The sequence below is a fragment of the Dromiciops gliroides genome, chromosome 1 (assembly GCF_019393635.1).
Source record: "Dromiciops gliroides isolate mDroGli1 chromosome 1, mDroGli1.pri, whole genome shotgun sequence".
In the NCBI taxonomy this organism is placed as follows: domain Eukaryota; kingdom Metazoa; phylum Chordata; class Mammalia; order Microbiotheria; family Microbiotheriidae; genus Dromiciops; species Dromiciops gliroides.
In genome coordinates, this window is record NC_057861.1 from 533,589,765 (window position 1) to 533,605,416 (window position 15,652).

The 15,652-nt window shown below is 39.9% G+C and overlaps 1 protein-coding gene across 1 annotated transcript in view; it reads left to right on the plus strand.

Annotated features, from left to right (window-relative positions):
- Positions 1–15,652, plus strand: part of MAD1L1 (mitotic arrest deficient 1 like 1) — an 899,456-nt gene that overhangs the window by 36,901 nt on the left and 846,903 nt on the right. The window contains exon 10 of the mRNA XM_043978850.1: positions 1,604–1,665. Within this exon, the coding sequence (XP_043834785.1) occupies positions 1,604–1,665 (62 nt within the window). The remainder of the gene's footprint in view (positions 1–1,603; positions 1,666–15,652) is intronic.

Consider the following 15,652-nt stretch of genomic DNA (forward strand, 5'->3'; position numbering starts at 1 on the left):
GTTAAGTGACTTGCCCAGGGTCACACAGCTAGTAAGTGTCAAGTATCTGAGGCTGTATTTGAACTCAGATTCTCCTGAATCCAGGGCTGGTGCTTTATCCACTGTGCTACCTAGCTGCCCCCAAAATAGTATTTTTTTAAAGACAAAAAGAAAAGAGGAAAAACCAATCAATTCTTCGAAAAAGTCTGAATACAGGTGCCATGTGCAAGACCTGTGGACTTCCCAGCTCCATGAGAAGCTGGAAGTATCCTCTTTTATCTCTTCTTTCAAATAATGCTTGATCTTTATAATTTTGCTATATTACCTGGTGATGTAAGGGGGAGAAAGGGATGAAAAAAGAAAAGAAAAAGAAAGGGACTGGGACCCATCAATCCCAGTTCTTTTTACTTTTCATTCCTCTTTGATGAAGTTTCATTCTATTAAGATTATTCAATTAGCGGCAGTTAGGTGGCGCAGTGGATAAAGCACCAGCCCTGGATTTAGGAGGACCTGAGTTCAAATCCTACCTCAAACACTTGACACTTACTAGCTGTGTGACCCTGGGCAAGTCACTTAACCTTCATTGTCCAGCGCGCCCCCCCCCCCAAAAGGATTATTCAATTATGTTAAGATTGGTTAAATGATGTTTCTTGAGCCTAATGCAGTTGAAGAGCATGTACTAAATAACTGATGAATAGATTCACCTACTTGATTTTTTTTTTAGTTTGATTGTTAAAAGTCTCACTCTCCCGCAAGAAGGTGAAGTTATAATAATACTTTGACTTGGCATCTGTGGGCTTCTAGACCCTTCCAGTAATGGGAAGAACCTGTTTCTATCATCTTTTTTCCTGGCCTAGGGATTTGAGTCATACAGTGCCTTCTTCAGGTCATGAGAAAAAGAAAAAGTTGGTGGGGCTGGGTTTTCTTTTTGGGTGGGAGGTTGTGGGGAGGCATGCTTATGATATGATCAATTGCCTAAAGCTCCTAGGTAGGAACTTCTCTACTGCTAGAGATCTATACCTACTATGCGACCTACAGATAGAGATGCTGGTGGCATTGAGAGGTCAGTGGATTTGTAAGAAGTCACACGATTCATATATATTTAGGTAGGCTTTGAACCTTGGTCTTCCTGTCTTTGAGGCCAGTTCTCTTTTTGCTACTCTGTGCTGCCTTTACCGGGGCAGCCATTGTTCATGGTTCTTTGATTGGTTCATTGCTTTGGAGTAAGGTTCTAAGACAGTTTCACCTTACTTTTTGCATTTTCAGATGTATATTTTCATTTATAGGACTAGACAAGAATGAACCAAGGAAATATGCACTGACATTATAGAAGTTGGGAAGAAAATCCTAATTATTTTCAGAAGGGTCTTACTTATAATGTTTACATTTTCCTAAAGAGGTAGATTATAAAAAATATACTAGGGATCACTTCATTTACTGTCATATCTAGTCAACCCTTAGATTCAAGGAGCAGTTGCGATTTGACCCAGTTTGTTGTGAATCAATATCCATCATGCTGTAATCATGAGACTGCAAAAGATGCCGAGATTTAAGGGAGATTGTTCCTGGAATTTGAGATGGAAGGAAATAGTTTTTATACATTATGATTTCTTTGACTTTTTAGAAACTTCTGGAAAAGCTGAGAAGCTGGGAGAGACTGGACCAAACTATGGGCTTAAATATCAGGTATGTAACAAATTTGTATGAAGTTATGCTGTTCACTCTTTCAGTTTTCACAGCTGTAATGGCTAAAACAATGTTCCTTTTGGAGACATATCCCTTGATTTCCCTGAATCAGATTATTTTAAGAGCCTGTCTTGATTTTTTTTTTTTTGGTGAGGCAATTGGGGTTAAGTGACTTGCCCAGGGTCACACAGCTAGTAAGTGTCAAGTGTCTGAGGCCAGATTTTGAACTTAGGACCTCCTGAATCCAGGGCCTGTGCTCTATCCACTGCGCCACCTAGCTGCCCCAAGCCTGTCTTGATTTTAATTAATTTGTGTTATTGGTGAGTTAATCATGACCCTTAAAGACAAACTCAATTTGAAGTATCAGAATATTACTTTGAGGACATGAAGGGCCAAGTTAAAGGTTTGGTGGTATGTAATTACACATTTTCTGGTGCTAGCAGAAGTATAGTAAATTCCATTTTAAAGTCTTTTTCATCAGTTTTGAATTTAAAGACAGAATTTGTAGCTTGTGATATTACATATTAAAAAACCATAGAGTCAACATAGTCTGACACTTCAGCATATATATTGAGTTTGATTTGTCTGTGATCTCAGAAGGTGGCACAGATTGGTGAGATACATTCATGCTTTCTCTTCCTGCATGATGATTATCTATGTCCTCCCATATTTTTTTCACATTTGCGTCCACCCAAGATGTTTGTTGCTATTCTGTGGTTCTCTTGACATTGCTACAGCACCAGTGGAGCTTGACTAACCACTCTTCTGGTTCAAATAATTTGGGAAATAAAAAAAAATTTGTTAATACTGTGGTGTAGTGTAAGTAGCATGAGATTGACATTCAGATCTGGTACAGATCTCAGTTTTGCCAGTGTCACTCAGGCAAGTTTGGGCTCCAGCTTCATCTTTACAGTTAGGGAGTTGGATTGGATCATCTCTTAAGGTCTCTTTTAGCTTTATTCATCTTTGATTCTGTGTTCTAAGATTCTAAAAATCTGGTCCTTTGATCCTTAATTTAATATCTGTCTGACTGTTTAATCTTTTGACCATACTTGGTTTTTTTTTTTTTAAATCAGAGTACTGCGTTCCTGGCAAAAATCTTCCCCTGCTAATGCAGATCTGCATTAGTTGATATTTACAGTCATTGCCTGGGGTCAGCTGACATGCCCAGGGTCACACAGTCAGGGTGTGTGTCAGAAGGAGAACTGGAACCCACATTCTCTTGACTCCAAGACCACATCTCTATCCACTATGCAACATTGCTTCTGTTTAATGAATATTTTAAAAGAGTTTAAAGAGTTCAGAAAGAAGAAAAGCCAGTTTTGTCCTGAGATGCTGGCAGAAATGCCTAAGAAAGCTTTCCATTTTCTCTTCCTAAGGTTGGAGAAGTTAAGTATGAGGAGTAAAGACCATTGTTGTTTGCTCTTTCTTTGTTCTCAAAAATGACCATGACATTGGGAGGTGATGTTATGATTTGCAGTAAATTGGATTTAAGTGAGGAAGGGCTGTGCAAAGTCATCAGCTTCACTCTTTCCTCCAGAGCCATTTGGGTGCAGTGGAAAGACAGACACCAGGATGACTGGAGAGATGGCCTTGGATGTTTAAGGCAATTGGGGTTAAGTGACTTGCTCAGGGTTACACAGCTAAGTGTCTGCGCAGGGTCAGGTATGAATTCAGGTCCTCCCAGTTTCAGAGCCTGTGCTTTACCCACTGTGCCACCTAGCTACCCCTGGAGGAAAGGCTGGAAGGGAGTTTAATGACTGACTCTAAGACTAAGGGAAAGGGAGAATTTGGGAGTAGTGTATAGGTTTGTTCTGGAGAGGCCCAAGGCCTCATGAATGAATTTCAGATTCCACAGAAACTCTAGTGGTGGTGTAGTCAAACCAAAATATAGTGAGTGCCCAAAAAACTTTTTTTTTTTTTTTTTGCAGGGCAATGAGGGTTATTTGACTTGCCTAGGGTCACACAGCTAATAAGTATCAAGTGTCTGAGGTCAGATTTGAACTCAGGTCCTCTTGATCCAGGGCTGGTGCTTTATCTACTGCAGCACCCAGCTGCCCCCCCCCCCAAATATTTAATCAACATAGAAATAGATGTTTCAGTTTAATCTTTAATTACCCCTGTAGGTTAAAAATTAATTATTTGTTAAAAAAGTTTGAGGGCGATTTGCCTTACAAATTATCCCTTCAGCCATCATATCCTGTTTTCCACTTCCCCTGTTGTGTTCTTTTCCTCCTGTTGGGCCCAGAGCATTCTCATAGAAGAGTAGTTTTGATGTATTCTAGTCTGCCCCTTTGGGTTTTGCTCCTTAGAGTTCGTCCCAGCAAAGTTTCTCTGTCAGCTGTTGGTGGAGAAGGTTTTACTTCCTGCTGTTCAGGTTTAATGAGGTAATTTCACAGTGGGGGGGAAATGGAACCAAGTGACTCTTCCTGCTGCAGTCTAATAACATCTTCATTTAAAATCAGAATATTCACTACAGAGTGTTAGCAAGGTGTTTGATTGCACCACATTGTTTGGTATTGTTAAAGAGTTCTTTTTTTTTTTATATCTACAGAAAAAGGTAATCACTCTCAAGAAAATCATTTCTTCTTTGTGATTATAACAAGTGGAGTTGGACTGAGTTTTTAGGCTTACCTCTTTGGTGTGAAGAACATTTTTTTTCCTTGTCTTTTTTTCCAGTCTGGGACATGAAGGTAAAAATATAATGGGAAATTATTGACCTAATCAGGCCCCTGTAGTGATCTCCTTTGCCAACTTCAGCCAGCCTAATTGCCAGCTTGTAAGGCAATGCAAGGCAGGATGGGGTCAGCAGATTGGGTGCAGCTGGATGGTGCATCTCTTGATGTTTATCCTAGAGTCAATATGATATGAGCTCTGCTTCTTTATAAATAAGAGAGGGGAAGAAGCCGCACCCATGAGTCTTTGCACAGCTTCCTAGTTCTATTTCCATCTCCTTCTTGCCCCGGGGCTCTGTAGGCAGTGATTGTTCATCTTCCTCTAGTGGTTCTGCAGCTCCTTTCCCTCTGTGTAGGTGCCACAACCTCTTTGCTGCCTAATTTCTGATTTCATAAGCCTTCATCTGAATGTCTTACTGAAAGGCTTTTACCTTATGTACTTTTCTCTCAGACTTTCTGGAGAGGCTGGACTAAACAGTTTCACTTAGTCCTGCGAGCACCAGGGTGCATGGAGTGTTTAAAGGGCTTTTTGTTTTTACATGCTTGTTGCGTTTTAAGACAAGCAGGGATGTGGAGGTCTTTCATGCTGTTCTACAAAACTCTGCCAAGATTGGGAATTTTCCTTAAAGAGTTGTCCTGTACTTAAAGAGTAATTTAATTATGCTATCCAACTGCTGGCTCTGGAATCAGCTTCCATTTCAACCGGTTTTATTGGCTTTAGTTCCCTCTGCAAATTTAAAATGCTTCTTGGTGTGTTGGTTTTTTTCCCTTCTTTTAAAAGTTACAGAGGACAAACTAGGATGCTATTTTTTTTTAACTTCACCTGAAAAACCCAAGATTGTGTTGTGCAAATCCCAAAAAAGCCTTAATCTTCAGTGAGAGTTCCTCTTTTCCAGATTTATTAGCTCATCAGAAAGCATCTCTCCTCTTCACAGTGATTCCTTAGCAAATCATAAGCATCCATGATTTCTCTAGAATGAAGGGGATCCAATGGACTGATTATACCATCAGTCAAGCCTCTGCTGGAATGTGAGAGTACCTGGTATCTGCTAAAGGGCAAACAGACAGCAGAGAACATGCAGCAAAACTAACACGTGTATTTATTCATTTCACATCCACAGTGTGTGTTCTTCAAGTCATTTTAACTTTTTTGGGTTCTGTTGTTTCTTTACTCTGTCCTTTCTCACTTAGGGATCTCATCACTTTCCATTCGTTCATGGCATCTCTTAGCTGATGATTTCCAGATCTATAATATCTAACCTTTGTTTCCTTTCTGCTAGCTGGTTGGTGATGTCCAAGGGCATCTTCAATTCATCATGTCCAAAGCAACTCATTATCTTTCTCCCCAAACTTTCTCCTCTTCTGACCGTACTACTTTTGAGAGTAGTAATATCTTTCCATTAAGCCACATTTAGAACCTGTGTGTCACCTAAGGCTCCTCATTCTTCACTCCTCCCTCCCCTTTCCCATTTGCAGTATGTTACCAAACTTGTCATTTGTATTTCCACAACATCTCTTGTCTGTGACTGCTCTCCACTCATATAGCCACTACTGTAATTCTGGCCACCATCACCTCTGACAAGATCTGTTGTAGTAGCCTCCTAATTGGTTTCCCTTCTTCAGATCTCTCCCTACTCCAATCTGTCCTTTATATGCAGCTGCCAAAGTGATTTTCCTTAAGTGAAAGTGTTGCTGTGTTAACTTTCCCCAACAGCCCTATGCTGCTCTTCATAATAAACTAATTGATCCATTACCTTATTTGATCCTAAATCAGTCCAATTAGCATCCAAATTTGATTATCCAGCCTAATCAAATACAATTAGATGTCTATGCTTGGCATCTAAAGGTCTTCACAACGAGGTCCCTTCTTATCTTTCCAGTTTTCTTACATATTCCTTACACACTTTGACCCCACCACCCTGGCCTAGATACTTTTCACACACAACACTGTTTCTCATCTTTTTGTACTTGTGCTAGTGGATCATCCCTGTAATGCTCCTCTTCTTCACCCCTTTTTTCTTTGTATAACTGGTGCTTAGCACTGGGCATGGTACATAGTGCTTATTGGCTGGCCGATTGATTAGTCTACATGCCTTTTGGCTGGCTCTGAATGGGAAGCAGTTTCTAGGGTAATTTATTTTTCTTCTGCTCCCAGAGAAGCCAGCCCATAGAGTGAGACAATATTACCTGGTCAGTCTTACCATTTTGGATTTGGCACTGATTGAGCCTATGTAAGGCATTCAAGTCAAATCAACAAGCATTTGTTAAACACTTAATATGTGTCCTGAGGATACAAAGAAAGACAAAAACAGTCCCAGTGTTACAGTCTAATAGATGAGACAACATGGGAACAATCATGTGCAAAAAAGCTACAGACAGGATGAATTGGAAGTAAGTCACTTCTGAGGAAGGCTCTAACATTAAGGGGAACAGGAAAAAGCTTACAGAAGTTAGAATTGAAGGAGGCCAGGGAGGCTAGGAGGCAGAATGAGGAGAAAGATTTGTTCCTTTCCCAGCTAGCTCACTTCTCACGTATGCCTGGCCCTGGCATCTGCTGAAGGACACAGTTCAGAAAGCGTATGTGGTTTTGGAGCCAGAGACCCCCCCATCAGAATTCGTGACAGTTTAGATTGAAGAGCAATCTCCTATTCGTAGGAGATTCCAGTTTCCCAATAAATTGAAGACTGAGCATTTTAAAGAATTGTATTGATGCCTTTTGTTCATTTCCCAAAATATTCTTTCTCTTCCCAGAGAGGCATCCCTTCTGGCATTCCCAGAATGCCTACTAAAGCATACTTGGGGGGCAGCTAGGTGGCTCAGTGGAGAGAGCACTGGCCCTGGATTCAGGAGGACCTGAGTTCAAATCCGGCCTCAGACACTTGACACTTATTAGCTGTCTGACCCTGAGCAAGTCACTTAACCCCCATTGCCCTGCAAAAACAAATAAATAAAACATACTTGACAAGGGGTCATCTTGTCTCTGATGACTTCTATCCATCACCTCTTGAGGCAGCCCATTCCCACGAACTCTGTTTGCCTCAGTTTCTTTATCTGTAAAATGAGTTGGAGAAGGAAATGGCAGCCCACTACAGTATCTTTGCCAAGAAAATCCCAAGGGGTGTTACCAAGAGTCAGACCTGATTGAAAAATGACTGAAGAACGGTTCAGTTAGTTTAGCCTTCTTATTTTATCTTTTAGAATGTTGAAGCTCATATTCATCAAATATAGATGACAAAAAGGAAGAGGTGGTATTTGACTCTAGGGTTTCCCCGCCTCCAGTGCCTACTCTTTTCACTGCTATCTTACATTTGTATAATTTTTTACAATTTACAGCTTGTTTGTTTGAAGGAGTGGATGTACATAGTGTGTTAATTGGGAGTGGTTATGATTAGGCTGGTTCTAGAATAGAGAAGGTTTTTTTTAGGGGAGTGTTTGGTGAGAATGGTTGAGACTCTTGAATGGCATGCTAAGGAGCTTGCATACTTTTTTATGATTAGACAAATTTATTAAGGTGCACAATAGACTTATTAAGATAACACTTAATCTTGGCTCCAGGTGGCAACAGATTTTAGAGTAGGAATGCAGATGTCTCAAAGCAGGAACAGAACCAACAGCATCTTATCTAGCTTGGGAAAGTTGTCTTTTTTGCCAGATTTCTTAGTTTCACTACTGGCAAGTGATCTCTTCCTTGCAGCTTTGGCTTTGAATTCTTGCAGGTTTTTTTCTCTTCTTTTTGTTTGAAAGCTAAATCTTCCTCATCCTCAGAGGCTTCTTCTTGCTATGCTTAATTCAGGACATGGTGTCTTTTTGTCAGGTTATCAGACCCACATCTTCTGTCATACAGAGTTTGGGTAATGATTAACGGGAGCGCCAGGAGGTTATTTGAGGAAATAGTATGGGTGTGTGTGTGTGTGTGTGTGTGAGAGAGAGAGAGAGAGAGAGAGAGAGAGAGAGAGAGAGAGAGAGAGAGAGAGAGAGATGCACTGAGTTGAGGGTTGAAATTAGTTAATCAACAAAGATGTACTAAGGCCTAACTATGTGTTAGGTTCTGTGCTAGGGGCTGGGAATATGATAAAAGTAAAATGAGTCCTGTTCTCCAGTACATTTTTTTTGCAGGGGCGGGGCAGTGAGGGTTAAGTGACTTACCAGAGTCACACAGCTAGTGTCAAGTGTCTGAGGCTGGATTTGAACTCAGGTCCTCCTGAATCTAGGGTCAGTGCTTTATCCACTGTGCCACCTAGCTGGCCCCTAGTCCTGTTCTCAAAAGGCTTACATTCTGGGGCAGCTAGGTGGCACAGTGGATAGAGTACCTGAGTTCAAATCCAGCTTCAGACACTTAACACTTACTAGCTGTGTGACCCTGGGCAAGTCACTTAACCCCAGTTGCCTCACTTAAAAAAAAAAAAGGCTTACATTCGAGTGGAAATTGCTCTTTAGGGAAGCTTTAGTACCAGTGTACAGAATGGATAGAAAAGACAGAGGAAAGACAAAATAAAATCAATGCAACCAGTTAGGAAGCATTCAAATAGCATTGGGAATGAGAAGAATGAATAGATTTGGCAGGAATAGTGTATTAGGAGTTTTAAGAGGCACTTATTGGTATGATTTCTATTTTTAAAACATTTATCAATTTTCTTTTGGTCCAAAGACAGCCTGCTAAGGCAGCAGAACAGGATTCATAAAATGTTTTGTAAAGATTTTGTCAGTTCTGAGTATGTAATAAACACATGCTCAAAATATCTTTGCATTTTGTTTAGTTTCCGGATATCTTGGCTTTTATGCCGCGAAATTGCCTTATGAAAACAGAACAACCTCTAGATTTTAGCTGTCTTATTTTGGGGCCTGGATGCACAATTTCGGAGCCTCCCTTATTTAGCTTTGCAGTAACTACCTATGATAGTGCAAAGCTGTAGCTTTCCACTAGGTGGCAGACTTCCCTTTGTAACTTTGAAATCCAGCCTCTCAACTTTGGATGGGTGAAGATAACTGTTGCAGCCCTTGAAGGGTTCTGGGCATCAGCAAACTAAAGCTGTTGGTTGGTTTTTTTGTTTTATGTGCATTTTAATGCCAGATCCAAGAATTCACTCCCACTGCACCAGTCCTGCTTCAGTAATGAGAATCTTGCACTTGCTTTCCTCTTCCTGTATGGGAAGCTGTGTGGATCTGAAACCTGTTCCTTAGCCTCCTCTGCCAATAGACACATTGTTCCTTGTGCATTTTTCCCCCCTAAGCAACCCTTTCTTGGATTGGTTTTTGGATCTATTATTATGATTCTCCGGTTTAAATTAATTTGACAAATAAGTACCTTCTTTGTGTAAGGATTGCTTTAAAGGAGGCCATTTGAAAATGAAGGTGAAGTCAAGGTCTTGAAATTTGGATGCCCCAAGAAAGGGTATTTTTCAGCTGGAGCTACCGTGTTGTGCAGTGGGAAGTGTGCTTACTTGAAAATTGGGGTCTCAGTTCAGATGTTAGTCAGTATACAGTTATTAAATGCATTGTGCTAAACATTGGGAATACAAGAAAAGTCAAAAGACAGCTCTTACTCTCAAGGACTTAGCTTTTGAATGCTACAATCAAATAATTGTAATTAATAATGATAATCTAAACTTATTACCTTTGTGATCTTGGAGAAATAACTTAATCTCTCTGGGCCCTTGTTTCCTTATTGGTAAAACGTGAAGTTGTACTGGATGAACTCTAAGGTGTCTTCTAAGGTCCATGTGAATTTCAGTTATATTGCTGTTTAGGTGAGGACAGAGAGACTTATTGTTTTGACAGGCTTACTAAGAGTTGGGGACCTGGGCCTCATCTTTGTAGGTTCAAAAACTGTTTTATTGCTTCACTCAAGGTGATAAAGGTTCATGAAGACAAATATCCAAATTTATAGGAAACCTAAATATACAACGATGTTCTCATTTATTAATTTACACTGGAGAGTATATTGAGATGCAGCACCAAGTGCTAATTATCTGAATAAGATAGTCTGTTCTGATAAACTAACTCTGGAGACCAAATTAAAAAGTTAGAAGGTTGCATAGTGAGTATAGAATAATAGCTTGACGAATTGCCCTTCCCTCCCCTGGGGATATTTCTGTCTGAAGAAACTGTATTGTGTATCTAGAATTAGAGTATATAGCTTAGTGCAGTTGTAGGTTGGTGTTTCCCTGATGAAATGTTATGTGTTTTGATCTCTTCAGTAACATGCTTAGAAAGGACATCCTCCTTTTGGTCATGTTACTTTTTCAACTTGTTCATCTTAGTCATTTTATAATAATGCATTTTAGCTTCAGCTTTGGAGAGTGATCTGTTCTGATCTTATCACCAGATGTAGGGGCTTTGCTTTCTTTGGAAATTGTTGAATTTTAGCACTCTGAACATGTTGGAAGAAAGATTATTTTGGTTTTGTTTTAAATTTAGAGTATAACCTGTACAGTCTGGACAGATTATCAGGATAATGGTGCAAAGTGGCAAAAACATGGATCTTAAAGACAAAGAAAGTGTTTGCACAGGGAAGAGGTAGCTAACTAGTTCTCATTTTCTTAGCCAGGTAGAATGTGCCAGGTGCAATGCTGAGTGTCTGCGGAAATTCCTGGGGCTTTTTTTTTTTTTTTTTTTTGCGGGGCAATGGGGGTTAAATGACTTGTCCAGGGTCACACAGCTAGTATGTGTCAAGTGTCTGAGGCCGGATTGGAACTCAGGTCCTCCTGAATTCAGGGCTGGTGCTTTATCCACTGCGTCACCTAGCTGCCTCAATTCCTGGGACTTTTGCAGACTTTATTTGCTTTATTTGTGCTGTCCTTTACATACTCCTGGGGAGTTGGGTGTCTTCTCTATGGAAAGCATAGAGAAACTGTAGTATTAGGAAAATTGAGTGGCTTGTTGTTCTTTTTTGAAGTTGGGGGAAACACATTGAAAGGACAAGGCTGTTGGATATCTGCTCTTTGCCTTCTATCACCAACTCATGCTTGTATGTTTTCTGTCCTTTTGACTTTTATACAGTCAGACAGTTAATCTGAGGAGACAGTGTGATGCAGTGGAAAGAGACATGGCCCAGGTGTCAGAAGTCATTGTATTTCTGGTATCTGGGACCTGTCAACCCTGATAAATATTATTTTTGAAAGTTCTTGTGGGGACAGATAATAGTTCCAGAAAGAAACAAGAGAGCATGTGTTGGAGTGATGACATCCTAGGCAAGAAACTGAAGATCTTAGGAAAACAGGGGCTTTTAGGGCCTTCATAAAAGAAAGGTAAATATGTTAAGTAAGCAGCAGGTTAAAATGATGTGGTGAGAAATCAATATTTGGATTTCTGGACTAGGTATAGGAAGATTGGGCTCATGCCTAGGGATGGACTGCATCTAACAAGGACCATGAAAAATATATTTGCCTAATGGCAAATATGATCTAGAGGACTTTAAGTTGAAAATAGATGGGGAAGGCGAAAACTAACTGCCTACTTAATCTGTCTGAATACAACAGAGAGTAAGAGCTATCTATGCAGCACGTGAAGAAAAATGTCAGTGGAAAGATACAGAAATTTGCCAGAGACAATGTAAAGGAAGAGAGGAGAGTGTGTGTGTATGTGTGTGTTTGTTTATCTTTTAGGATACCAACCTAGTAGTGGTATTGCTAGGTCGAAGAGTATGCATGGTTTTATGGCCCTTTGGCCATAGTTCCAAATTGCCCTACAGAATATATGAATCAGTTTACAACTTTACCAAGAGTGTATTAATGTCTCATTTCCCCCATATCCCCCACAACATTTGTCATTTTCCTCCGCTGTCCTTTTGTCCAATCTAGTAGGTATGAGGTAGTACTCAGAATTGTTTTGACCTGAATTTCTCTAATCAATAGTGAGTTAGAGCATTTTTTTCATATGGCTATAGGTGACTTTGATTATTTCATCTGAAAACTACATGCCTATCAATTGGAGAATGGCACTCATTTCAACAAATTTGACTCAGTTCTCTATGTGTTTGAGAACTAAAGCCTATCAGACAAACTTTCTTAAAATTTTTATCACAGTTACTATTGCTAACTGTATTTCCCTCCATCCTATTCCCTCCCCTTGATATTTACTCTATTTTCTATCAAGGAAGAGGTATAGTAATAATACTTATGACCTCAGGTATATCTATATGATTTCTCAGACTATGTGTAATAAACTGAACTAGGGATCTCAATAAAAGAAGATGAATTTGATCTCACATATAGGACTGAGACTTATTGGGCTATGATTTATGACTATAGTGTGACTCTGGAAGGGTATGATCTCATTCAAAAAGAACAGACTAGATAAAAGCAAGGGTGGAATAGTATTGCATAGTAAGAAGGTCCTGTCCTATGAGTAAATCCTTGAAATGGAGGAGGGGAAGTAATACAGGCAGTGAAAGCAGAATTGATGACTTATTGGGAATATACTCTTGTCCAGAAGGAGGAAATAGATGATGAGCTCTGGAAGCTGATAGTAAAGCAGTAAGGGGTGTGGTAGAGTAGTGATAGGGATCTCAAATTCCTTCTGTCTGCTAAAAAAGCCTTCCCTCTCAGAATTCACATAGTTTGTTTTGTTATTCTTCAGTGTATGTATAAGCTATTTTTATTGGTGACTTATCCTAGATGATAAGGTCTTTGGGAAAGTTTTATATTTCCTTAGAACCTAGCACAAGTTCTAAGAAAGATACAGTGTAGATACTTAATAACAGCACAATATTGTGCTTAATAGCAATTGTTGTTGAAGATGATAATTTCTTCAAGAAGTTGAGGAAGTGATCAAGGAAAAACTGCTTTTTGGACACAGTTCTGACCAATAAGCAGGAACTGGTTGCCCAACTAGAAATGACAGGAATCTTGGAAGTGAGTCACCATACCATTTTTTTTTGGGGGGGGGTGAGGCAATTGGGGTTAAGTGACTTGCCCAGGGTCACACAGCTAGTAAGTGTTAAGTGTCTGAGGTCTGATTTGAACTCAGGTCCTCCTGACTCCAGGGCTGGTGCTTTATCCACTGCATCACCTAGCTGCCCCTCACCATACCATTTTAAAATTGGAAGGAAGAGAAAGCTAGGCATAGTCCTAAACACTGACCTGTTGAAATGAAGATGGATACCCAAGGAATGGCAATTGATTTTTGTGACTTGGAGGGAGGTTTGTTATGGAATGCCATAAAACACTGTCTCTTGACCTGTACTAGTCAACATTTTTAACATTACTAGCTTGCTCCACACAATAGAAGTAGAAGCAGGGGTTGGAATTTACAGATGTAAATTTTAGGTTCCTAATTTTCTCATGGTTAAAGTTGTCCTCAAAACGGTGGGATTAGCTGTGCTGGGAGGTACTGTGTTCCTTATTAATACAGAATTTCTAGCTGAGACTGAATGAACACTTGTTGAGATATTATAGAGGAGTTTCCTGATAAGGTATGAGCTGGCCTAGATGAGCTCTAAAGTCCTTTCCAGTTTTGAGATCCTGTGATTCTAATTTGGAACATAACTGGGGCTAGTGCAGCAAGTTTACTGTCTTGGTTAGCCAGACCTGTCAGGGGAAATGCAGATTTGACAGGAATCTGGGCCAGCCCTGATGGACCATTTTTGCTGGCTAGGAAACCTGCCAGCTGTAGGCAGCCCACACCAAACTGCTGACCTGACTCTTAGAGCCAAAGATGGAAACCTGTGACTGCTGACCTGGTTTTCTTCCTAAAAACATCTGTGGACCGGCCAGCTGACAAGTGTTGGGAACTAGTTTCCCCTGATATGTGAGGCCAATTAAGAAGGATAGTGAAGGGGTTTGCATAATTTCTTTCTAAGAAAGGATCTAATTGACTCTTCTAGATGTTTTTATTATGCCAGTTATCACTGTTGTAATTTGTAATTAGTTAGGCATTGGAGTTGATCAATATGGCAAGCAGCATTGGTGCATGAGAAAGGTAAGCGTGCACTGTCAGATGTCTTGATATATATGTTTAATTAGTCGATTTTCTTTTGGAAGTATGCTGTGGGAGGAGTAATGTTTTGCTTTTTTGAGTTTTTGTGGTGAACCTGGGCTCCTCTAGAGAACTGACTATTTAGTGTCTTTTTGTTTTCTGCCATCTTCATTTCGGTCATTTCCCTAGAATAAGTGGTACACAAAGTCATTTCTCCTAGTTGTTGGGAGTCCTAGAATTTTAGAGCTGGTAGGGAGCTGGAAAATCGTTTAGGTTAATCCCCTCATTTACAAACCAGCAAACTAAAGCCCTAGGAGGTTATAACTCCGTAGCCAAACAGCTAGTTTGATGCCCAAAGTGCAAGAAAACCCAGGTTTCATAACTTCTAGTAAATTAGAATTCTTTGTATCATCCTTAACTGTCTCCAATTGAGCAGAGGCTGTATGACAAGGCATTGAATCCCCAGTTTCCTTTTCAAGCACCAGATCAAATGCCAATTCTTACACATTGGCCTATTCCTGTTTGTAGTACCCTCCCTCCCTGAAATTACTTGGCATTGAATTTGTATATAGTTAGTTTGTATCTACTTATCTGCATTGTCTTTTGCCCCTCCTTCTACCCCCAGTAGAATGTAAACACCTTGTGGGCAAGTGCTTTTTCATTGTTCTCTTTGTAGCTCTACCACCTATCATAGTGCATAGCTCATAGCAGGTTTTCAATAAATGCTTGTCCAATGAATGAATGAGACTATATTAAATGTCATCTAAGTTTTCTCAGTTCTTAGGTGCTGAGAGCAAAGCTAAGAGCAAATGGATGTTACTAGATATTGTCTTAGGCTGATCTGATGTGACAGAACTAGGCAAACACCAGACGTTCTAATATATATATATGCCAGCATATTGGAAGGACTTCTTGGCTTCTTCCATCATGGGTCTGCTTTTGTTTTTCAGTTTTGCTTACAGCCTTGACCCTTGCAGGTAAGCTTTTATGTGTACATGGTTAAGCCAGTTTTGTATTTTTACAGTTAATATTTTATAGCCTACAGCTATTATATATGGGTTGTGAACATGTTTTAACTTGTCTGAGTGCCAAAAGACTTCTCATGTTAAATAAGATCCTATTTCAGAACATGAAGCAGAAAACAAATAGACATGAAAGCATTATGACAATTGTCATTCTTTTATGTATAGTATGGCCCAGGACTCAGGAAGAAAGGGTGATCTCCCTTCCCCCCGCCATTTGCTGTGGAATATATTTGAATTTCTGAAATGTTTAATGTGGATTTGGTCAGTGATTTGTGGCCAGAGCAGTATCACTGACAGGTTGTTCTCTTCTCTTGTCCCCAATCACAGCTGGATTCACCAGAGACAAAAACTACACAACTGGAAAGTAAATTG